Below are 26035 nucleotides of genomic sequence, written 5' to 3' on the forward strand. Positions count from 1 at the left end.
TTAGCAAGAATTGAGGAACAGCATGTTCCAATGTGGGTGAAAGACAAAGATGGCAAGATGGGGAACAAATGGATGACAGAGGTTATTGAAAGTTTGATTAGTGAGAAAAAGGAAGCATACGACAGGTATAGTCATCTGCAATCGAGTGAGTCTCTTAAGAATTACAGAAGATGTAGGAAAGTACTTAAGGAAACAAGGAAAGGAAAAAGAGGCCATGAAATATCCTTTGTAGGTAAGATTAAGAAAAATTTGGTCATTCTTTAAGTATATTAGGAGAAAGAAGGTAGGGAAAGAGTGGGTCCTCAGGCACCAAAGGAATCTATTTGTGGAGGCAGAGGATGTAGGCAAGGTTCTAAATGAATTCTTCTTGTCTGTATTCACCAAGGTAAAGGACAAGGAGGGTAGTTTAAGGAGAGATTTGTTGATGGTCTGGCACATATCAGCTTTAAGAAGGTGGAGATGGATAAGGACCAGATGAGAGCTATCTCGGAATACTGTGGGAAACTAGGGAGGAGATTATTGTGGCCCGGACAGAGATTCTTGCACCTTCGTGAGCCACAGGCAAGGCACTGGAAGACTGGAGGATAGATATTCTTCCTTTATTTAAGAAGGGCAGCAGGGATAAACCAAGTAAACAGGCTGGTGAGCCTTATGTCGGTGGTAGGGATATTATTGGGATAGGATTTATGTATATTTGGAAGGGCAGGAACTGATTAGGGCTAGTAAACATGGCTTTGTAAAGGGGATATCCTATCTCGCTAATTTCATAAGAGTTTTTGAGAACGTAACAAAAGGGATTGGTGAAGGCAAGGTGTTAAATGTTGTCTATATAGAGTTTAGTAAGGCATTTGACAAGATCCTGCATGCCAGACTGGTCTGGAAGGTTAAGGCTCTGGATTCAAGACGAGCTAGTTAATTGGATTCAAAATTGGCTTGGTGATAGGCAGAGGGTCATGGTGGAAGGACCTTTTTCTTTGATTTGAAGTCTGTGACTAGTGGTGTATGATAGGAATCAGTGCTAGGACCTGAATTGTTTGTGATGTATATTAACAACTCAAATGTGAAGACAGGAAGTATAATTAGTAAGTTTGCAATGACATGAAAATGGTGATGTTATAGAGAGCAAGAAAGGCTGTCTAAGGCTACAGCAGGATATAGAAGAGTTTAAAAAGTCAGGCAGAGCATTAGTAGATGGAACTTAATCCCGACAAGTGCAAGGTAATACATTTTGCAAATCAGGTAGGGGTAGGACATGTACAGTGAACGGTAGGGCACCAAGGAATGTTGATGAACACAGGGACCAAGTGGTAAAATGCATAGTTCCCTGAAAGTGGCAACACAAGTCAATAGGGTGATGAAGAAGGCTTGTGACATGCTTGCCTTAATATCAGAGTTGTGACGTGATGTTGCAACTTTACGAAACACTGGTTAGGTCGCACTTGGAATATTGTATGCAGTTCTGGTTGCCACACAAGAGAGAGGATGTGATTGAGTTGGAGAGAGTGCAAAGGAAATTCACCTGGATGGGTCCTTGATTATAGGACCTTGGTTATGCAGAGAGATTAGATAAACTAGGCTTGTTTTCCCTGGTGTGAAGGAGGCGGAGGGGTGACCTGATAAAGGGATATAAGATTGAGAGGCATGAATAGGGTAGATAGTCAAAATCTTTTTTCCTGTGGTAGGGGTATCAAAAACCAGAGGATATGGGTTAAGGTGAGAGGAAGGAGTTTTAAAGGGGATTTGAGGGGTAGATTTTCAGTACAGATATCTGTAATATACTGCCAGAGTTGTAATTGGAAATGATTACTATGTTTAGGAGGCATTTAGTCAGACACTGAAATAGGTATGGTGTATAAGAATATAGTCTTATAAAGGGCAAATAAGATTGATGTAGTTAAGCAAAAGGTTCAGTGTGGAGGTGCGTTTCATTGTACAGCTATGCCAGCTTTATTTTCTGAGTGATTGAACATCCCAGTCATTGTTAATGTTTTGTAAGTTTAGAGTGCATACCTCTAATATCCTGATGGTATATGCTTCATTTAAATGCAGATTAAGTTCCGTTTAACCATAAATCTATGGAGCAATTACGAGAATTGTAATTGTTTCAAGGTTATACCACATGTTTGCAAGTAATGTTTCAAGGAAAGTTGCTACAACTTCATTTAACTTGTGTTGTACTACAGTTTATTTTACTGGAAATGATATTGATGTTTGAGACTACCCTGTGCATGCTACTGATTGCATCCTGCTAATAAGCAAGAGACATGAGAGTAAGCCATGCAGTCTTGTATCTTCATTGCCATTTCATTAAGACCATGGCTGATCTTGCACCTCAGAGACTCCCTGTTTTTTGATTTCCTTAAAATCTAAACTTCTATTGATCTCTTAAATATATTCAGCAACCGAGCATCTACGAACCCAGTTTGGGACAGTTACAATGGTGTAATCCAATATAGGCATATGTTACTAATAAAACAAACATGTACACAAAGGTAGCTGTATCCAAGATAAATATTTCATCATCTTGTTCATGAAATTGTTCCAGATTATTGTGAATAACACATATTCCTGAAGGTTGTGTTGTCAGAGTTGCATTCCATAATTTGCTACCATGATCATCAATATTGAATGTTGGTATCCCAGGCAATTATTAATTGTGTGCTATTGTTATGCAGGCGGATCTGAAACAGGGGGCGGAAAAGGTGAGTTTTATATTCCTTGATATGCTGTGTCTGCATTGTCCATGTCCCCCCTGCCTAGATTGTCACTTACTTGGTGTTGTGATCTTGTCATTTTATGGCACTATAGATAGGTGATGTGGTTTGTTGTGACTTCTTGTTTCAGCAAGGAGTTTTGGAAGTCTGCATCAATTTTTTCTTTATTAGTGATAAATATTAATAATTGCAAGAATGATAGTTTTTTTTGCCATATTGTCTAATTATCATTTGTCAGCATCTATAAATCTCAAGTGCATCATTTAGTTTATTGGGCCTGAGAGGGTGTGATTAGAAGGGTCAAACCAGTGGAAGGTGGAATGGTTGGCAAGCTGTTTGCTTTCTCTGGGACAAGAAAGAAGGGCATCCCTTTGTGCTTGACAGTCAACAAAGTGCTTTGCGTAGCCAATGCCACAATAAAAGAAAATATGACGTGTATTAAGAGTACATTAGATGGTTTCTCCCACTTTTGATTCTCTGTAAAATTGACCATTGGGTTGCTTGAGCTTTATTTTTCCAAAGATGTTCTTGTGCTGAATTTAATGCTGACAAGACTGCATTTCTTTTGTTACCCATCACTGATGATGGGTTACAATGTGGAACTGCAGTAGTCATGAATGATAATGGTTTTAAAGTAGATTGGATGAACTGAGTTTTCTATGTTTCCTTTTGTCGTGTTGGTCATGGCTGAAATGGCAAGTACTGGCAATTCATCTGCATTATTCTGTTCCGTGATTATAATAGAAGTATCCTTGCAGGAAAAATAATGCCATACCATTTTCCAGCACTTGGCTTCTATGCTTTGGTGATTCATGTGCCCATCTGGATACTTGCATGTTGTGAGAGTCTCTGCTTCCACCAGCCCCTAAGGCAGTACATTGCAGATTCTGGGTGAAAACATTCCTCATAGGATCCCCTCTAAATCTTCCACCTCTTAGCCTAAACCAGTGTCCTCTAACTTTAGATACCTGTGCTGTGGCAAAATTTCCTTAAAATGGATCCAATCTATGTAACTCATAATTTTGCATACCTTAATATGGCCTACCTTGAACCACCTCTGCTCCAAGGAAAACCAAGCATATCCAATTTCCTCTCATAACTGGCACTTCCCAAGTGAATTGCCTCTGCACCCTCTCTAGTGCAATCATGTCCTTCCATTAGTATGTTGACCAGAACTGCATATGGTACTGCAGGTATGGCCTAACCAATGTTTTACTAAGTTCTTAGCTATGCTCCATCTAATGAAGGCAATTATCCTGTTTGTCTTCTGCACCACCTTACCTACCTGTGCTTCCACCTACAGGGATCTTTGGACTTGCACACCAAGGTCCCTCTGATCCTCAATACTCCCTAAGCTCTGCCATTCATTGTGTTTGTCCAAACTTTATTAGTTCTCCCAATGTGCATCATCTCAAGTTTATCAGGATTATTTTTTTCTGCCATTGTTGTGCCCATCTTATCAACATTGACCTACAGACAAGACTAAATTCAATATCAATAACACTACCAATTTGCATGTGCTTTATGAACCTATGTAAGCACACCTCCCAGCACTGAGCCTAGAACATAGAACAATTACACCTGGTCAAGGATTCCCAAGCACAAAACAACTTGCCACCTACTGTCTCTTACTACCAAGCCAGTTTTGATCCAGTCTGCCAACTTGCCCTGGATCCCATGATCTCTAACCTTTTTATGTTATTAAAGGCCTTGCTTAACTCCATGTAGACTGCATCAATGACATTGCCCTCATCAATGTGCTTTGTAACCTTTTGGAAAAAAAATTTAATCAGGTTGGTGAGACAGGATCACCTCCTTACAAAACAATGCTGATTATTTTTGCTTAATCCTGCTTTTCCAAGTGTATCAGGGAAGTTATTGGAAAAAAATTCTACCACTGATATTAGACTCACGTGCCTGTTAGTTACCTGGCTTATCTCTGCTGCCTTTTCTTGAAATAAAGTTCATAGCGAGTCCCTGGAAAGCTAGGATCCCGTTCCATGCCTTGACAATCGCCTCTCGGCGAAGACGGTCATGAAATGGTATCGCCATCACCTTCAGTGTGCCAAGGAAAGCCTTTGGCACAGGAAAAGGGTGCTTAAAAATCAAGACCTGAAACCTGACACAAAACTTGTCATCTCCTCTGCAGCAATGATCCTTGTCCTCTGTGTTTTTGAGACTTGAGTGGACAGTGGGGACCCGAGGCACTGGAAAGAATACCAATCCTCATCAAAATCCTCTGAAACTACTAGAAGGATAAGTTCCTCCAAATCCACAAGAAGGATAAGCAAATCAATGTGAGTCTTCTGTCCCAGGTTGACATACCCAGTATTAAAGATCTGCTATGTTGGGCAGACTACATTGTTCATGTGCCCAGATCAGTCTCTTCAAATCGACTCTTTATTCTGATTTGCCACAGAGCGATTAGCATGAGCACAGAGAAAATGATTCAAAGTCCCCTTGAAAAAATGCAGTATCTCTACTAACTCCTGGAAATCTGTGGCCCATGACTGCTTAGACTGAAGGGTAATATTGAACACCAGAAAGCCATGAATCCGGAGCACACATGGAACATAAAACAGTACAGCACAGCAAAAGGCCCTTTGGCCCATGACATTGTGCCAAACTAATTAAGCTAATGATGCCTAATTAACCTAATCCCTTCTGCCTGCACTTTATCATGATCTCACCATTCTCTGTATATCCATGTGCCTGTCTAAGAGCCTTTTAAATAAATGCCTCTATCATGTCTACTTCCACCACCACCTCTGGCAGCACATTCTAGGCACCCACCACTCTCTGTGTGTATATATATAAAAAATTCTTGCCCTGCACACCTCCTTTTGAACTTTCCCCCACTCACCTTAAATGCATGCCCTCTAGTGTTTGACATTTCAACCCTGGGAAAAAGATACCGGCTGTCTACTCTGTCAGTGCCTCTCATAATCTTACCAACTTCTATCATGCCTGCTCTCAGCCTCTGCTGCTCCAGAGAAAACAACCCTAGTGAACATAAGAAACATAATATTGCATAATTAGTGGAAGGAGTGCACACCTCACAAACTGCCCACCAACTCATCTCATTGGGCACCTGTGGAAGATGTTGTAGTTTTCACATTGACCTCATTAGTCACCTCAGAACCCACAGAAGCATAGTGCAAGCAAGTCATCCGTGATCTTGATCCGTGTCATACTTCCAAGTTTGCTGGTGATATTAAACTTTTTGGGATTGTGAGTACAGAGGAGGATGTGAAGAGGCTTCAGGGGAACATGGGCAAGCTGAGCTTAGTGGGTGAGAACATTCTGAGGTGAATTTGGTGAATTTAAAAGAAAAGCAGTGTTTATTAAATGGTGAGAGATTGGGTAGTGTTGATTTTCAAAGGATTCTGGGCTTGTATGCAGTCTTTGAAGGCCAACATGCAGATGTATCAGCAATTAGCAAGGAAGTGGAGTATTGGCCTTTATAACAAGAAGGTTTGATTACAGGAGTAAGGAAATCTTGTTGTAATTGTACAGGGCCTTGGTAAGACTGGTCAGGAAAAAGGAGGAGGTGTACATTGGGTTTAGGAAGTTGGGATCAAGTGAACCCTTTACGAGTGCATAAGGAGTAGGAGTATACTTAAGTGGGAAATCAGAAGGGCAAAAAGAGGGCATGAGATGGATCTGGCAGGCAAAGTTAAGGAAAATCCAAAGAGATTCTACAGGTATAATGAGAGTAAAATGGTGGCTAAGGAGACAATAGGTCCCCTTAAAGATCAGCATTGCCATCTGTGTGAGGAAACAAAGGAAATGGGAGTAATTTTTAATGAATATTTCCCATCAGTTTTTATTGTGAAGATCATGGAAGTTAAGGAATTGAGGCAAATGAGTTGCGATGTCTTGGACCATATAAGAATTACTAAACAGGAGGTATTGGGAGTCTTTCAGCACATTAAGATGGATGCTTAAGGTGGTCCAGCATGCTTGACAGTGCATCCTCAGACCTTGTGGGAATCTAGGCGGTTGCAGATATATTTGCATTGTCTTTAGCCACAGGTGAAGTTCCGGAAGACTGGACTGTAGCTTATTTACCATTATTTAAGAAAGGCAAGAATGTAGATTACAACAGGATACTGATAGAATACAGACCTGGGCTGAGAAGTGGCAGATGGAGTTCAACCTGGATAAGTGTGCATTTACACTTCTCACATAAGTGTGAAGTGTACACTTCAGGAGATTGAATTCGAAAGCAGAATACAAGGTTAATGGCAGGACTCTTAACAGTGTGGAGGAACAGAGGGATCTTGGGGTCCACATCCATAGATCCCTCAAGGTTGCCACGCAGGTCGATAGGGTTGTTAAGAAGGCGTATGGAGTGTTGGCCTTCATTAGTCAGGGTATTGAGTTCAAGAACCACGAAGTGATGTTGAAGCTCTATAGAACTCTGGTCAGACCACACATGGAGTATTGTGTTCGGTTCTAGTTGCCTCATTATAGAAAGGATGTGGAAGCTTTAGAGAGGGTGCAGAGGAGATTTACCAGGATGTTGCCTGGATTGGAGAGCATGTCTTATGAGGATAGGTTGAGCAAGCTAGGGCTTTTCTCTTTGGAGAGAAGGAGGATGAGAGGGGACTTGATAGAGGTGTACAAGATGATAAAAGGCATAGATCGAGTGGACAGTCAGAGACTTTTTCCCAGTGCAAAAATGGCTAACATGAGGGGACATAATTTTAAGGTGATTGGAGGAAGGTATAGGGGGATGTCAGTTTTTTTACACAGAGAGTGGTGGGTGCATGGAATACACTGCTGGCAAAGGTTGTGGGGGCAGATATATTAGGGACATTTAAGAGACTCTTAGATTAGACACATGAATGGTAGAAAAATAGGGGGCTATATGGGAGGGAAGGGTTAGATAGATCTTAGAGCAGGATAAAATGTCGGCACAACATTGTGGGCTGAAGAGACTGTACTGTGCTGTAGTGTTTCTATGTTCTATGCAGCAAAAACAAACTACAGGCCTGTGAGCCTGACATCAGTGGCGGCTAAGTTACTGGAGGGGATTCTGAGGGACAGGATCTACCAGCATTTGGGATTAGGGATAGTCAACACAGCTTAATGATGAGGGGAGTGCGGTGAACGTCGTCTATATAGACTTCAAAAAGGCCTTTGCCGAGGTCCTACGTGGAAAGTTAGTCTAGAAGGTTGGATCGTATGTGATCTAGGGAGAGAAAGCCAACTGGATACATAATTGACGATGGTAGGAAGCAGAGGGTGATGGTGGAAAGTTGTTTTTAAGACTGGAGGCTTGTGACAAGTGGTGTGCCACAGACAATTGGTGCTGGGCCCATTGTTATTTGCTGTATGGCAAGCTGTATGGCAAACTGTATGCCATTTGCCCCATTTGTTCAATTCAGATAAGTGTGAGGTGTTACATTTTGCCAAATCAAACCAGTATAGGGCTTTCACAGTGAATGGTCGGGCCTTGGGGAATGTTGTAGAACAGCGAGACCTAAGAGTACAAGTACATAGTTCCCTGAAAGTGGCATCACAGGTAGACGGTGGTGAAGTAGGTGTTTGCCACACTGACCTTCATCAGTCTGGGCATTGAGTATAGGAGCCTGGGGCGTTATGTTTCAGTTGTACAAGAGATTGGTGCACCTGGAGTATTGCGTACAGTTTTGGCTACCCTGTTGTAGGAAAGATATCTTAAAGCTCGAAAGAGTGCCACGAAGATTTACGAGAATGTTACCAGGACTCAAGGGCCTGAGTTATAAGGAGAGGTTGGTCAGGGTAGGACTTTATTCCTTGGAACTTAGGAGACTGGGTTACCTTAGAGGTGTATAAAATCATGAATGCATAGTTAGGGTGAATGTCCACAGTCTTCTTCCCAGGGAAAGGGAATCAAAAACTAGAGGGCATAAGTTTAAGGTGAGAGGGGGAAGATTTAAAAGGGACCTGAGAGGCAACTTCTTCATACAGAGGATGGTGCATATGTGGAACAAGCTGCCAGAGGAAGTGGTTGAGGCATGTGCAATAACAAGATTTAAAAGACATTTGGAAAGGTACATGGATAGGAAAGGTTTAGAGGGATACGAGTTAAATGTGGACAAGTGGGACTAGATTAGATGGTCATGTTGGTCAGCACGGATGACTTGGGCTGAAGGGCCTGTTTCTGTGCTGTATTACTCTGTGACTGTGACTGCAACTAGAGTATTGTGTTCGCATTTTGTCTCCTTGCGATGAAAGAATATATATACCATTAAGGAGTGCAGAAAAAGATTTGCAAGACTGGTTCCAGGATAGCTGGTTTGTTGTATATGAGAGATTAAGTAGTTGGAAAGGTATTCATGGGAGTTTAGAAGAAGGAGATTTTATTGAATCTTACAAAATGTTTCAAGGGCTTAAGAGTCGAAATGGAGGGAGGATGTTTTCCCTACCTGAGGAGTTTAGGACCAAGGGCACAGTTTGAGAATGAGGTAGGCCATTTTGGATTGAGATGAGAAATTTCACTCAGAGGATGGAGAACCTTTTGAATTCTCTACACTGGAGGGCTGTGAAGGCTCGGTCATTAAGTTCATTCAAAACAAATTGATAGAAAATGTTACTGAGGTGGATGGTCAGCTATGATCTGGATGAATAGCAGAGCAGGCTTGATGGCCCAGATGGCATACTTCTCCTACTTACGTTCTTTGCAATGTTTAATAAAGCTACAAAGATTTAAAATATTTTTATTACTCCATTATGGCTGAATGTATTCCAATCCAAGACTAAACAGTTAGGGCAATTAATTTCCCAAAGCCCCAGAAAAATATTTTAAAAGTATTTTAGTTTTATGTATATTTTGTGTATTACTCCAATTTTAAAACTCAATATTAAAAATCTATAGAGCATCAGAATTGTCATAGTGGCATCGATTTTATACAGGTATCATGTTTGAGGTTTTTAGCAATACTTCTGAGCATGGACCTCTCAATTCCTGTAAAGCTGTGTTAATTGAGGATGAGTGCTTCATTTCCAGCTTTTCTTTCTCCCAAACCCCCTCCATCCTCCATCCTTTGTGAAAAGTCAAGCTCACCAGGAGATGAGTTTGTGAAAGGAAGTGGTTGTGTGCGTCAGCCTGTGAATCGCATCAGTGGAAATGGGGGTACTAATTACCACTGGATGACAGCTTAGAATATTTTAGTTGCTGTATAACAAAATGTATTTGTTTGGTTTATATAGTTTTGCAGCTATAGCATTCTTTTTTGTTTCCAACTAAGTCCCTTTGGTGAGACACCCGTTATTGAATTTGAGATTTTTGTATCCCGTGCCTTGTGTGAGTGCCAGCAGGATCAAAATTATTTTCACTTAATGAAAATGCATGCACGCACGCATGCATTAATTAATTAATTAATTTCCGAGTGACTGAGTTATCAGTCAGATGCATGGGAGGAAATGTGCATTTCTCTTGCGTTTTGTTTAGTTATTTTCACATTGATTGCAATTATTTTGTGTTTGCATTTGGTTGGAAGTGATTTTTTTAAATCTATGATTTTTTTTGTTGGTATGCTGAATTTAATTGTGGCATTATATAGATTTATAATTTGAACTTCTGCATGATGGTACATTTCTCAAGGTTATTTAACAAAGACTATCAATCTGAATGGACAAGCAGATTGAATTTTATACATTAGTTTATTCCTGTTAGGTTGAGAATATAGAGTTGGCACGTAGTTGGTTGATTGAACAGACTTTTTCAATTTTACAATTGTTTTTCATTTCTGGTAGATGCTCTGTATTGTGGTACTGCTTTGTTTTATTACAATGTTGATCAACTTACCAGTGAGGAAATCTGGGCCCAATCTGCGCGGGCATTTTGGATCTTTGTTAAATTGATTAGAGCCATGGTGTCCCTTGCAAATACTAGTAGTGAATAAATATTGAAAGGAGCTTCCTATACTTACTTCAGACCTGTATTTATTAAACTAGACGCATAGTAAAATAAGAGTGTACACCCTGATATTCTGCATACTGCTCAAAAAAAAAGCTCAAATGTCAATTGTGGCCCAAACTCACTTGTACTTACAATCTACACTAATCCCACAGCCCAAAAGTCCTCTAGGTCATGCTTGTATATTCATGCAGCAACCTTGTCCCATGTAGATCAATACCACAAACATGAGCACCTGCCTTGGGTTGTGTGGAGGTGCTCCTCAAGGTTTGTTATTTTCTGAAAAAACTGGGATTCCTAGAAGCAAAAGAGTTGAGAACTCTGGTATAGGAAACTTGCCACGTTCATGTTGTCCCTTCAAGGAAGGCAACAGTTCACTGGTATGGCTGAATGTAATCCAATCCAAGACTAAACAGTTAGGGCAATAAATTTCCCAAAGCCCAAGAAAAATATTTTTAAAGTATTTTAGTTTTATGTACATTTTCTGTAAGCATTTGAGTAAACTGATGTCAGTCTACTTCAAGACTGCATATAATCTAGGTTGATGCCTCTGGCATATACTCAGCCCTCGTTATTTGCACAGACTTTCTGCCAATAGCAAAAAGCAGAGAAACCACCAATGCCCTCTGCTATGTACCCAATATACCTTCCCAAATAATCATAAATATGCCTCGCATTGTTCTAAAAGCATTACCAGGCATTGATAAACACATTGGCACACTTAATTACTTTCAAGGAAGATAAATGTTATCATTAAGTCACCTGCCTTTAAAAGTGTAATGTTGAGCACTGCATTAATTGAAAAGGATGTGATGTGCTCAACCCCCTCCTGAATGGTAGTGATTCTTCTGCTGGCTTTGCGGCTAGCAAGACTTTGGAAAGAGTATTTGCATATAAAGGAATACACCTACACATGTTCCCGTTCTTTTGAAGGCATTTAGATTTTTTTTGGTTGAGGCTCAATGCTTCTGAAAAATTTCGAGTTGGGGCCAACCTTGCAAATACTTGGGTCTTTGAATGCTAAATCAGTGGAAAATGAAGACTAAACAAATGCTGTACTGCTGAAGTTAATATTTTAGGGCTGACAAATTAAAATGATGATTTGTATGCCTATATACTCCAGCTCTCTCATGGCTTTGAGTTCCTGGCTACCTTCAGTGTTCTAATTCCTCATTCTCCATTGCACTAATTTCAAACTTCATTCCTCACTGCCACTGTATCCTTCTTTTGATAAAATGTGGGAATAGGAGTAGCTTATTTGGTCCCATGAACCTGCACAACCGTGCAATTAGACAACGTATAATTGAATTAGATAATCTTTACCTTAATTCCATTAGCTTGACTTTGGAATGTGTACCCCTCGATACAATTGCTTAACAAAAATATTCTTTTTATTTTATTGTGCTACATCTATTTTTCTAAGTAATCATAGAATCATAGACATTTACAGCTTGGGAGGCGGGTAAATTGGTTTATTATTGTCACATGTATCAAGGTACAGTGAAAAACTTGTCTTGCATACCGTTCATACAGATCAATTCATTACAACAGTGCATTGAGGTAGTACAAGGTAAAACAATAACAGAGTGCAGAATCAAGTGTAACAGTTACAGACAAAGTGCAGTGCAGGTGGACAATAAGGTGCAAGGTCATAATGAGATAGATTGAGCGGTTGAGTCCATCTTATCGTACTAGGGAACCATTTAATAGTCTTATAACAACGGGATAGAAGCTGTCCTTGAACCTGGTGTTACGTGCTTTCAGGCTGTTGCATCTTCTGCCCTTGGGGGGGGGGGGGGGGGGGGGGGGGGAAGAAGAGAGAATGTCCAGGTGGGTGGGGTCTTTGATTATACTGGCTGCTCTACTGAGGCAGCAAGAAGTGTAGACAGAGTCCATGGAGGGGAGGCTGGTTTAAGTGATGTGCTGAGCTGTGTCCACAACTCTTTGCAGTTTCTTGTGGTCATGAGCAGAGCAGTTGCCATACCAAACCATGGTGCATCCTGATAGGATGCTTTCTGTAGTGCATCAATAAAAATTGGTGAGGTTCAAAGGGGACATGCCAAATTTCTTTAGCCTCCTGAGGAAGTAGAGGTGCTGGATGATATTTAGTTCATCATGTCCATGCAGAGCAAAAAAGCTTATCATGGGTATCCTTCCACATAATGTGTGCAAAGGAGGATGGTGCAGGTATTCCAAAGGGTAGTAGTGTCCTAGGCTCAGCTGTTTTCAGCTGCTTCATTAATAACCTCCCTTCTGTCTTAAGGTCAGAGTGATGATAGTTCATTAGTGATTATACCACGATCAATTCCATTTGTAACCCCACACAAATGAAGCAATTCATGGCCAGGTGCAGCAAATACGAGCCTATATTAGGCATGGACTTGATAAATGGCAAGTAGCATTTTGCTCAAAATGCCAGACAATAACTGTATTCAACAAGACACAGTTCCACTGATGTCTTGTTTCATAGCATTACTATTGCTGAGTATGTCATCTCTTCAATCCCCTCCCCCACCAACCTCCACCATTGTCAGCACCCTGGAGATCATCATTGACCAGAAACTCAACGACCAGCCACAGAAATAGTGTGTCTACAAGAATGTGGTCAGAGGCAGGGTGTCCTGTGATAAGTGACTCGCCTCCTGAGACCCCAAAGCCTTTCCACCATTTACAAGGTATGAGTGTGATGGAATATTCTCCACTTGCCTGGATGACTGCAGCTCCAACTTTCAAGAAGCTTGATACGGTCCAGAACAAAGTAGCTACTTGTTGGTACCCCCATCAACCACCCTAAACGTGCATTCCTTCTAGCTCTTGGGCATGTTAGCTGCAGTCCAAACTATCTACAAAAAGTACTGCAGTTTGCTCATGTTCTCTGGTGGTATGTTTCAAATTTGTGACTTCTGACATAACACACAGTAAAATGCATTTTTTGCTTAGTGTTTCGATGTACATGTGACTACTAAAGATCTTAAAAGAAGGGCAAGGGCACCAGTGTATAGAAACACCACTATCTATATGCTCTTGCCCAAGTTGCAAACCATGCCTTCTTGAAAATATGTTGTTGGTCTTTCATCTAGTGGGGTACAAAACCTGAGACCTGAAACAAAACCTAGAACTTGTGGGGTACAAAACCTGGGCAGGCATGGTAGTGTAGCTGTTATCATAATGCTATTACAGCGCCAGTGACCCGGGTTCAATTTCGGCCACTGTCTATAAGGAGTTTGTATGTTCTCCCTGTGTCTGCATGGGCTTCCTCCGGGTACTCCGGTTTCCTCCCACATTCCAAAGACATATGGGTTAGGAAGTTGTGGGTATGCTATGTTGGTGCCGGAAGCATGGCGACACTAGCGGGCTGCCCCCAGAACACTCTACGCAATATGATCCATTTCACTGTGTGTTTAGATGTACATGTGACTAATAAAGATATCTTATAAAGATATCTTAAATTTTCTTTCTTCAGAAAAATGGTTGGTTAATGAAGTTGATTAATGAAGCTGCCTACAACATTTAAGGTTTTCTATTGAACTATTTTGTCATTACGTTACAATCGTGTATGTTAATTGTCCATCATCTCACTAATATCTAATTTGTTTTTCAGATGAAATGCCCATTATAGCTGTAATGGTGGCCCTCTCATCACTTCTAGTCATCGTGTTTATTATTATAGTTCTTTATATGCTGAGGTAAGCGATTATTAATAATTTAAGCTTATAAACAACTCCACTGTACTCAAAGGTTTGTTGTGCTATCTTTAATATTGTCCCAGATTGTTTCCAACTACCTCCCCACCATCAAGGCTAACTTTGCAGACCCTTGCATTTTTTTTTACAAAAAGGTTGCAGCATGTGTTAGAAAATTTAGAAAAATGCTGCAGTTGCTGGAAATCTGACATAAAAAATAGAATATGCTGGAAATGCATTCTACACCTGTATTTTCACATCCATACTCACCATCCATTATTTCACATGCACTTGGAGTTGTGACCTGCAGGTCTGCTGACTTATTAGAGGAAGGTAGGATCAGACTGGATAACTCTTTTACGGATGGAACAAACGTGATGGGCTGAATGGTCTCCCATGTAATTTATTTTTGTTACGATACAGCAAAAGCTATGAGGGTTGAATAGTCTTGGCTGTAGCTGGCAGTTCCAAACACTCAGCTGCTGGCAATTCCAAACACTCATCTGCTTGCAGATACATATGCCCTCAGCTTAAGCAGATTCTACATACAGTCTGCGGGCAGAGCGCAAATCTGCTGAACGCTGCAGGTCAGACTGTCTGAATAATATTCCAGACCAAGAGATTAGGAGGAAAAGGTAAGTTACTTTTCTTTATTGCTTTTAATGTTTGTAATAATTTATTAATTCTTCAATGCAGTTTACTGCTTTTAAATGTCTCAGTTCCCAGCTTTGTGTTCTGTCAACGGCTGTCTGAGTTAGAACATAGAACATAAAACATGGAACAGTACAGTACAGCACAGGAACAGGCCCTTTGGTGCACAATGTTGTGCCGAACTAATTAAACGCCTGACTAAGCCAATCCCTTCCGCGTGTGAGGCCTTGGTTGTATGCTTGTTGTCGTCTTCCCACAGCTGAGGCCTCGCTGTCTGTCTCTCTGGTGGAACTATGCACAGGGAGTCTAGATGATAGATGTGATCTAGCTCAAATCAGTCTATTATCTTGGCTTCTGTGCTGAGGATAGCCACGTTGTTTGCAAAACTGTTACAGTATGGATACAACACTGGCATTTATTCATGATTGGACTAAAGCTGTAATGAGGTCAGGAGTGGTACTGGCAAAACTTGGATTGATACTATTGGGAAGATTATTGATGAATCAATACAGCTTGATGGCACTCTCAATGATCCCCAGTTTCTTTATGATGAATGACTGTTTTGAATTTGATTTTGTGGACATGATAAGACTGAGCATTTTTCAGATTTGTTGGATACAAAGTTGTATATACTTTGAAGAGCCTTCAATGCTTTAATTTTATTGTTTTTGTAATGAGTTTTCTGTTGCTTGAGACCACCTTTAATTCAGCTGCATCTTCCAAATACAAAATTTTCTTGTCTAAAGGATTGGTTACTTTTGCTTTGAGCATGTGAATTATCCTGTTAAGCTTTTGATTTCAAAATCATTTGTGACTTGCTTCTATAAGCTTGTCTTGTCTTATCTTTATAATAACACAGTAGAAGAAGGCTGTTTGGCTGATTGGGTCTATGTTGGCTCCCAAGGGAGCAATCACATTAGACCCATTTCCTTTCTCCCTATTTTGCTATATGTACCCCTGCAACCTATTCTGTCTCACACATGCCCATCAACCCTCCTAAGATTCCTTCTGCCATTAACCTACACTAAGGCTTAATTTAAACCTGTCAATTAACCTATTAAGTACATCTTTGGGATGTGGGTGGAAACCTGCACAACCGTAAAGAGAATGCCTAACCAATCCTTATGGCAGAATTCATTTGTGCACCATTTCACTCTATTACAATAATGCTTGATGAAATAACACTTTTAAAAAAAATATTGTTACTGTATCATATTGACAAATTGACTTTGTTATTTATCTATCAGGTTTAAAAAATATAAGCAGGCTGGAAGTCATTCAAATTCCTTCAGGTTGTCCAACGGGAGAACAGATGATACAGGTTTGTTTTTAAATGAGATTTATTAAATGGGGAATTGACAGATACATTGGTCTTTCATGGTAAAAAGACAATTCTGATGGCCCTAAAATTACTGGCTTATTTTTCAGTAAGATATGAAAATATTTTACTATTGTTGCGCCAAAGTGTATATACTCAGTTGAGTTCATTGTTGAAAATAGCATCTGCTTTGATTCTGTAAAAGCCAAACTCAAGTATCATAGAACAACGTACAAAATATTTTGTTGCTAGAGTGAAACTATATCTCTTTGCGGTACAAAATTTAATTCTTTATTAAATTGTCAACCTTGAGATAGGAAGATTCATCAAAATTTAATTTGTTTTGGGGCAGCAAGTCAGAAACCCAAATGAAGTGGCTAGTTTTCTTTCCTCCTTTTGAGAATATATTGTGAACAAGCTATCTTTTTATGGCAGAGCATTTGGGGAAAAAAAAGCATTGACCATAGCAGCAAGCAAGCTGCCTTTTCATCTATTCATGCCATGGAATGTTTGAAATGAAGGCCAGAACTGCCGCATAAAACCTAGTTTCACATGTCACTCAAAGGGCAGCATCTCTGACATTCCACTGCTCCTTTGGTATTGAACTGAAGATGCAGCCTTGATTATGCCAGTATCATTTGTATGTTATTGCATCATTCTCTGGAGGCCTGGATTGTAGATAAGGTGACACTTAAATATCACAATGGTGACAGGAGACTTTATACGTTCATAAAAATTTTATGACACGGAAGGAAGTCAATCTGCCCATCATGGCCTGCCAATCAAGTAAGATTTTGAGCCAGTGTTATCCCAATGTCCTTCACTCTTGTGAGTTGGTGAGTTTAAGCGGGCTCCTTTAAGATATAACTTTTGCCTGAAGTACAGTGAGATTTTTGTTTTAAGTCAACCAATAAAATCCTTAGAAGTGGTTAAACACTGTAAATTTTCTCTAGTGTTGGTAAATAGCAGGAGGAAGAGTGTTGGTGGGCATGTGAGATGAAATAGTTTGCAGGAATGGAATTAATGGGAAAGCTCAAAGAACCAGCATAGACTTGATCTGCCAAATGGCTGCCTCCTATGTCGCAAGAAAATATATCAGTCTAATCCTACCTTCCAAGTACTAGGTCCATAGCAAAATGCTGTCAGAACAATTTTCTTACATTCAGTATATCTATTACATTAGGATTCTTGAGGCCACACTTTTTCTCCCTCAGTTTTACTATTTTATGGAAATATGGTGAAGAAAGAATTAGTGAGGGTGGCATTTAATATTATAGGTGATTCTGCCTCTTCTTGCTTTATATGGATTAAAAATAAAATTTAAAAATGAAGCTCAGCAGATCAATTGTAAATCATAAGATATAAAAGCAGAATTAGGCCATTCAGCCCATCAAGTTTTCTCCACCATTCAATCATGGCTGATTTCCTTGTTAACCCCATTCTCCCGCCTTCGTCCCATAACCCTGAACCCCCTTACCAATGAAGAACCTATCAATCTCTGCCCTAAATAAACCTAGTGACTTGGCCTCCACAGCCCTCTGTGGCAATGATTTGCACAGTTTCACCACCCTCTAGCTGAAGAAATTCCTCCTCATCTCAGTTTTAGAGATGTCCCTTTATTCTGAGGCTGTGCCCTTGGATCCTAGACTCTCCTACTAATGGAAAGACCCATGTCCACTCTGTTCAGGCCTTTCAGTATCCCTTTCAGTAAACCCATATATTACACACAGTTTCAAAAGCAAGCTCAAGTACACAATAGTAAATTCATTCAAACTAGAATTAAATAATTTTACCCTTACTACAAAAAATTGCACATGATCCTAAATATTCTACTTCTCATGCAGCTCCCAGTGCAATGGCTGTTTTTTTAATTGTATGTAAATAATGCTAATTTATTATTGTTTACATTTGTAAATTGTTTTGACAGTGTTGGATGTGTTTACTGAAAAATACATCAAGCACAGTTTTACGCTATATTGTGTGATCATATTCCAAGTAAGAGAACTGTGCACAATTCTATTTTCAAGCTCCTTTTTGTGTTCACTTCAGCAGCTTCTTTTGAGACCAGCTCACTTAGTTCAGCTCTGGTAAAGTCATTATTATGTTCTCATTCTTTCTTTTCACCATTACCTTACTGTGTATTCTTTGTATTCTGCTCCTTTTAACTAAAGCTTGCTTTTTAAGTGACTTGCTAATTATTTCTTCTCTTACGTTTGAAGTTTGTATGGCATGATGTGTGTAAAATTATGAATAATTATGCGTTTTTTGTAAGATCTAGCATTCATTCCTGTTATAACTTTGGAAGCAGTTATGGTTAGAATACTCTGCGCAGTTAGAATGATGTGTAATTGCAGATCTTAAAGTTCTAATCAGCCATTCTTCTATCCTCTTCACGGCTGGTCAGGTGTGGTGTAGTCTGCAGCAGGACTTCTGTAATTCAGGACAAGTGTCAGACTTGCTCCAGTTCCACTATTAAGGCTTATGGAGAAACAGAGGTTTAGTCACGTAACTGTGGCAATGTATCTCATGGATGTTGAAGCACAAGAAAAGGATCATTGCTCTGCATCAACCTGCCTTAACTAAAATGGTCATAGTTGGAACCGATAGCATATTTTTCTGAAACCAATTTCACTCAGAGTCTGGAGATGCAGATATAACAAGTTCTTATTCAATTGAACCAAGTGTGTTAGGGAGAATCTCTGAAGAGAGAGTCCTTTGGATTGTCAGAATTCAGATTAGTTTATTGTCATATACACCAGGGTGCAATGAAACTTCTCGCTCGTGTGAAGCTCACAGACAATACACTAATCTTTATGCACATTGAGGCAAAGATAATGATTGGTAGTTGACAGATGGTGGTATGACCTTGCATGAGTATTGCTGGATCACAGGTGAGCATATTATCCACACTACTAGTCTTTCATGTTGTTTTCAACAACTTGTATGTAGGCCAGGATGAGAGGTCTTTTGTTCTCTCATTCAGATCCCGATCCTTGAGACATCGCGGTTCCCAACCACCTGGTCCTCTCTTCACCCCGATCTCCTAATTGTTAACATAACAAATTACTGAGCTCACCTGTGCTGGATGTTCTTTACTAAGTGTTCTCAGGCTGACTGGTGTGGCTTGAATTGCCGGCACTGAACTAATGACTCCCCAGTTGCTGGCCTTTGGAATCTCTTACTTTGGCAAGTATCTCAGCAGACTTTGCCAAGTTACGTTCATGTTATTTTAACTGCAGAGTATGCGTGTAAAACTGAGCATATACAGTGTGTAGATTACATAACTGCCACTTGTACATTTATTGTCTGCTCATTCAAATCATCCTAAACGATCATGATAATATGGAATAAGGATATCAGAGTTTGGTGTATAGGGCTGTATCTTTTTAAAACCTACCTCCCCACAAATCTATTTCTAAGACCTATACCTAACACAAACACACATTCCCAAAATATACTGCTTATTGCAATCATATTCCACTTGATTATCTACCAAACATGTAAATTAGTTCTACTCTTCTCAGTTAATGTTAATAGTGGGGCATAGCCAGTTATAAGTGTTTAGTGGGTAGTAATCTTATTCCTTAGCATATTTTTGTATAAAATTAAACATATAAATCTATTTTTGTCTTCTTCGTGAATGTTGTTGACAGGGCATAAGTAGTTATAAGTGAATAATGGGAGTATCTTAAAGCTGTAAACCCATCCTTCGGTTATGCTGAAATAAAGCTACCATTTTAGGTCAAAGACTCTTCATTAGAACTGGGAAGAAGACAAAAGAAGTTTGTTAAGCTGTAGGGAGAGTGTGGGGGGGGGGGAAGGATGTCACTGATGGGGTAAAACAAGGTTACCTGGTTAATGAATGAATGTATTTCACAGTTTTAATGCTTCAATATTGTAGTTTAGAAACATCATGTGCCAAAGGGCCTATTCCTATACTGTACTGTACTGTTCTATTGCAAAGCAGGATTGCACTATTAGAAGTTTTTAAACAACAATGTTGAAGCATTAGATCAGTATCCAAGCAAATGAGGTGTGTTCAAATTCTTGGTTAAGCACATCATTGAATTATTGTTAGGTTGTGAATTAGGATTGGAAAAAAATAATTTCAGCGAATGGAATTGAGTTAACCTAGTATTAGGATAAAACAGAAACCGCTTTTAGTCTGCTTTCCATGAATTCTCATGAAAGGGCAGGCCTCAACAAAGACAAAATTCCAATAGAATAGGGAGTTTCCCAAATGCAAGATGTGAAGATGATCTAAAACATGGAAATAAGGATCTGTGCACAGATTTGGTACGTTAATAAGTTAATGGGGAAAATTTCAGTGGTTTAACTTTCAATTTTAAATTCAGATTTTAATTTTAAACATTTTTTTACCAGGAAACGAGACTCTGTTTTCAGATTTTTCATCATGAATCTAATCTTTAGGCAATAACATCCTTGCTTGCTTAAAAATTAATACTAAGTTTATAGATAGGTGTGTGGAAGCACTAAATTGCTGTATAAAGTAATGCGTTGTGTCCTCAATTCCTGGTACTAAGCACTCTGGCTTGAGCTGGGTCATTCCCAGAAAAGATGGATATGACACAAGCCTATATAATGATTACTGTAATCAAGAGACCATACACTTAGTTTTATGGCTATTTGCATTTGTCATATGTATTGTTGTAAAATACCAACTCATTAAGGTCCTTGATGGATGGAAACTGGAACTTGCCTACTTTTGCCTATATGCAAATCTACTTAAAAAAAAGCTAGAATCGATCACAATTGACCTGCTGGTCAACTGCACTCAGCAAATCTATTCTACATGGAGTGGCTCACCATCTGATTTCCCCAAAGACCCTCCATCTCCTAAAAAGGTACTGGTCAAAATTTTGATGAACTGCTCTCCATGTGTTTCAATGAATGTAAGTTCACAATCACTCAGAACAACAGTCTTGTAGATTGATACCTACTTTATTAGAATGCATGACCAAATCACCCACTACCAATGGAATCCTATGGTTATGCCATGTGACTAGTGCAGGAGGCTTTGCACCACCTGCACTAGTCATTGTTCTTCAATAGTTCATCAACAACGTCATAGTTCTTCAACAATGACTCCAAAACCTGCATTCTTCATCCCCTTAATAACTAAGGTGTGTAGAAAATAGTATTTCCAACTTATGAACTGAGTCAGGCTGTGATGTAACATTTTAAAGTTGAGTTGATCTTGAATCATCCCTACTTTAACATATATATCTGCCATGGCTCAATTGATATTATTCTTGGTTCTGTGCCATAATTCCATCACTTGAGGATGAGAATGTGCAGAATAAGCCTTACCCATAAAATAGCTGCAAAAATTAACAGCCAACTAGGCCACATCCCTAGCTTTGAAAGCTGTCAAAAAGGTGATTTTTTTTTTTAAACCCCTGTTAAAATACATTCAAATTATGAATTGTGTAACATTATTAAACATTCCCCAGTGTAGCTGGTGAGGAATTTGCATATCACCCACTCTGCTGCTGGACTCAAGACTACAGTTTTGGCAAAACAATCATGGACATCTTGTCACAACTTGGCGTGGAGGTTGCAGTTGAGAAAATAGCAGTAGTTGCATGGGTGACTGCTGATGCTTCCATGCAAGTCCATAGTAATTACAAAATAATTGCAATGTGAATTCAGCAACAAGGAATTATGAGGTGTATTCTGTTAATAATATTACACTAATAAATTGCTGTGTACTGTTCCAAAGCCAAACACCAAAGCATTTCTTACAAGTGTTTTGCATCCAATTAAGTATTTAGGTGTTGGGAAAGGTGACAGCTAACGTGTACGGCAAGGCCTAAGGGAATGGGGTAGATAAATGACAAGCAAGTTATTTGTAATGGCATTAGTAGAGAGAGAAGAACTTGCAAGTACACTAGAAAAGTTCCCTTTTTCATAGATCTAAGATCTTTTATATCTACTTTGACAAGAGGAAAGGTTTCAGATTAATATTTTGTCAAAAAGTGGTGCTTTTCTTATGCATTGCTCCCTTAATACAGTACTAAATTTCATTTTCATTTCTGTCATGAAGTTTTTGGATTTTGACTTGAACTCATGGCCTACTAACTCAAGGGAAGAGTGCTATCATTGAGTCCTGCTGATTCAAGTACTTGTCAAGATGCCTCTTAAATATTGTTCCTGCTTCCACTACTTCCTTTGGCAGCTCATTCCAGATACCAACTACTCATTCTGTGAAAAATTTACCCTTCAGATCAGATCTCCCTTATATCTCCTCCCTTTCACGCTAAACCTATGCCCTCTAGTTTCAGACACCTCCACCAGGGAAAACCAGACACTGGCTATCTACCCTATCAGTGCCTCTCATAATTTTATATACCTCCCATCAAGTCACGTCTCAGCCTCCAGTCTCTCCTCATAACTCAAGCCCTCCAATCCAAGTAACATCCTTGTGAATCTTGTCTGCTTAACCATGTCTTCCTATAATGTGGTGACCGGAACAACACATGGTAAACCAATATTATGTACAACTGTAACATGACGTCTCAACTCTTTTGCTCGGTGCGTCAGCTGATGAAGGCAAGCATGCCTCGTCACCCATTTTCAGGGAACTATGTACTTGTACCCTAGGTGTCTCTATTCAACAACACTCCCCAGGGGCTTGTCATTCACAGTGTATGTCCTAGCCTGGCTTAATTTCCCAAAATATATCACTTCACGTGTGTCTGAATTAAATTCCATCTGCCATTCCCTTGCCCACTTTCCCAATTGATCTATATCCTGTTGTAGCTCAAGATAATGTTCTTCACTGTCCACTATACCACCAATTTTGTGGTTTTCTCTAAGAACAGTCTTTCCCTATTTAAACTTCAACCTTTAATTAATAAATTGTAATCTTTGGTAAATTGGATAATTGTAAATTGCTGAGAAGTAAAATACCAACTTATTAATACGATTAGTGTAAAAGAAGATTAAAAAATAGTGCTAATTTAGCATGTCTCCATTTTGCTAATGAGAGTGACTGAACTTGGAGCATGGATGGCACGTGGATTATGATGTTGTAGCCATTAGTGAGACTTGGTTGCAGGAGGGGCAGGACTGGCAGCTCAATGTTCTGGGGTTCCGTTGTTTTAGATATGATAGAGAGGGAGGTATTAAAGGGGAAGGGGTGGCATTACTCATCAGGGAAGATGTCATGGCTGTGCTCAGAGAGGACATACTAGAGGGCTCGTCTACTGAAGTAATATGAGTAGAACTGAGGAATAAGAAAGGGATGGCCACGTTAATGGGACAATATTATAGACCTCCCAGTAGTCTGTGGGATTTACAGGAACAAATTTGTAGAGAGATAGCAGACAGTTGCAAGAAAAATAAGGTTGTGATGGTAGATGATTTTACCTTCCCACATATTGACTGGGACTCCCATACTGTAAAGGGATTGGATGGGTTAGAACTTGTCAACTGTGTTCAGGAAAGTTTCCTCAATCAATATGTAGAGGTCCCAACTAGAGAGAGTGTGATACTGGATCTCCTTTTAGGTAACGAGACAGGGCAGGTAAGAGAAGTGTGTGTAGGGGAACACTTTGGATGGAGTGATCATAATTCCATTAGTTTCAAGATAATTATGGAGAGGGATAGGAATGGTCCTCAGGTTGAGATTCTAAATTGGACTAAGGCCAATTTTGATGGCTTCAGAAGGTATCTGGCAGGCGTGGATTAGGATAGGCTGTTTTCCGGCAATGAGATGCTTGGTAAGGGGGAGGCTTTCAAAAGTGAAATATCTTAAATGAATTTCTTGCATCCGTATTTTGCACACAGAGACTATATAACTGAGGCAAAAGAGTAATGAGGTCATGGACCATATCCGGATTACAGAAGAGGAGGTGTTGGCTGTCCTGAGGCGAATGAAGGTGGATAAATCCCCAGGGCCAGACAAGGTGTCCCCTCATACCTTGTGGGAGGCTTGTGCAGAAATTGCAGGGGCCGTGGCAGAGCCCTTAGCCACGGGTGAGGTGCCGGAGGACTGGACGATAGCTAATGTTGTTCTGTTTTTCAAGAAAGGCTTTAAGAATAAGCCAGGAAATTAAAGGCTGGTGAGCCTGACATCAGTTGTGGGTAAATTATTGGAAAGTATTCTAAGGGACAGGATATATAAGATATTCTAAGGGACAGGATATATAAGATATTTGGATAGATAGGGCCTGATCAAGGGTAGTCAGCATGGCTTTGTGCATGGTAGGTCATGTCTAACCAATCTTACAGAGTTCTTCGAGGAGGTTACCAAGAAGGTTAATGAGGGAAAGGTGGTGGACATTGTCTACGTGGACTTTAGCAAGGCCTTTGACGAAGTCCTGCATGGGAGGTTGGTCCAGAAGGTTAAGTCGCTTGGCCTTCAGAATGAAGTAGTTAATTGGATTCAATATTGGCTTAGCGGGAGAAGCCATAGAGTGGTAGTATATGGTTGTCTCTCTGATTGGCGTCCTGTGACTAGTGCTGCAGCGATCGGTGTTGGGTCTGTTGTTGTTTATCATCTACATTAATGATTTAGATGATAATGTAAACTGGATCAGCAAATTTGTGGATGACATCAAGATTGGGGCCGTAGTGGACAGCGAGGAAGGCTATCAAAGCTTGCAGCATGAGCTGGACCAGCTAGGAAAATGGGCTGAAAAATGGCGGATGGAACTTAATGCAGACAAGTGTGAGGTGTTGCACTTTGGGAGGATAAACCAGGGTAAGACTTAAACATAAATGGTAGGGCTCTGAGGTGTGCAGTAGAACAAAGGGAACCAGGAATACAGATCCATTGTTCCTTGAAAGTGGCATCACAGGTAGATAGGGTCGTAAAGAGAGCTTTTGGCACTTTGGCCTTCATAAGTCAGGGCATTGAGTACAAGAGTTGGGGTGTTATGTTGAAGTTGTGCAAGACGTTGGTGAGGCTGAATTTGAAGTATTGTGTGCAGCTCTGGTCACCTACTTACAGGAAAGATATCAGTAAGCTTGCAGAGCAAATTTACAAGCTGGAACTTGTGGACCTGAGTTATAGGGAAAGGTTGACTAGGTTGGGACTTTATTCCCTGGAGTGCAGGAGAATAAGGGGAGATCTTATAGAGGTATACAAAATTATGAGGGATCTAGATAGGGTGAATGCGTACAGGCTTTCTCCCCTAAGGTTGGGTGAGACGAGGTTTGGAGTGAAAGGTGAAATATTTAAGGGGAATCTGAGAGGAAATTTCTTTACTCGGGGTGGTGCGAGTGTGGAACAAGCTGCCAGCGGAAGTGGTAGATGCTGGTTCAATTGTAACACTTAAGAGAAGTTTGGATTGGTACATGGATGGGAGGGGTTTGGAGGGATATGGTCCGGGTGCAGGTAGATGAGATTAGGCAGAAGATCAGCTTGGCATGGACTAGATGGGCTGAAGGGCCTGTTTCTGCACTGCGGTCCTCTATGACTAAGTAGTCGAAAGCCCACTCTGGCTACCCACCATCATGTACCAGCCACAAGAGGCTGCAGATTTGGTACTATAGTGAAAGTTTTGTTTATTCTTGGAGAAGGGTTTAAGAGAAATTCCTGCACATTATAAAGTATTCTCTAATAAAAGCTTGTTTGTATGCCTGTGTATTTTTATACATTTCAACTTCTGTTCTAAGACTTTCTAGTTTCTGTGGCAATTAATTATGCTGTTAAAGAAGTTAAATAGCATTTTGTTTTATCAGTAGACCCCCATACTTCACATATTTCTGTTGGACTATCTGATGGATCTGT

General features: G+C 40.0%; 1 protein-coding gene across 5 annotated transcripts in view; it reads left to right on the forward strand.

Annotated features, from left to right (window-relative positions):
• ptpra (protein tyrosine phosphatase receptor type A) overlaps nucleotides 1-26035 on the forward strand; it is a 184624-nt gene that overhangs the window by 114598 nt on the left and 43991 nt on the right. For 3 of the 5 annotated variants that reach the window (XM_052035031.1, XM_052035039.1, XM_052035022.1), the window contains 3 exons: nucleotides 2676-2702; nucleotides 14225-14309; nucleotides 16205-16278. In XM_052035031.1, coding sequence (XP_051890991.1) covers nucleotides 2676-2702; nucleotides 14225-14309; nucleotides 16205-16278 — 186 coding nt within the window. Of the gene's footprint in view, nucleotides 1-2675; nucleotides 2703-4990; nucleotides 5012-14224; nucleotides 14310-16204; nucleotides 16279-26035 lie in introns of those variants that run through there. The other 2 variants (XM_052035056.1, XM_052035048.1) reach the window with 2 other exon arrangements.

Source organism: Pristis pectinata, chromosome 2 (genome assembly GCF_009764475.1).
Source record: "Pristis pectinata isolate sPriPec2 chromosome 2, sPriPec2.1.pri, whole genome shotgun sequence".
Taxonomy (NCBI): Eukaryota; Metazoa; Chordata; class Chondrichthyes; order Rhinopristiformes; family Pristidae; genus Pristis; species Pristis pectinata.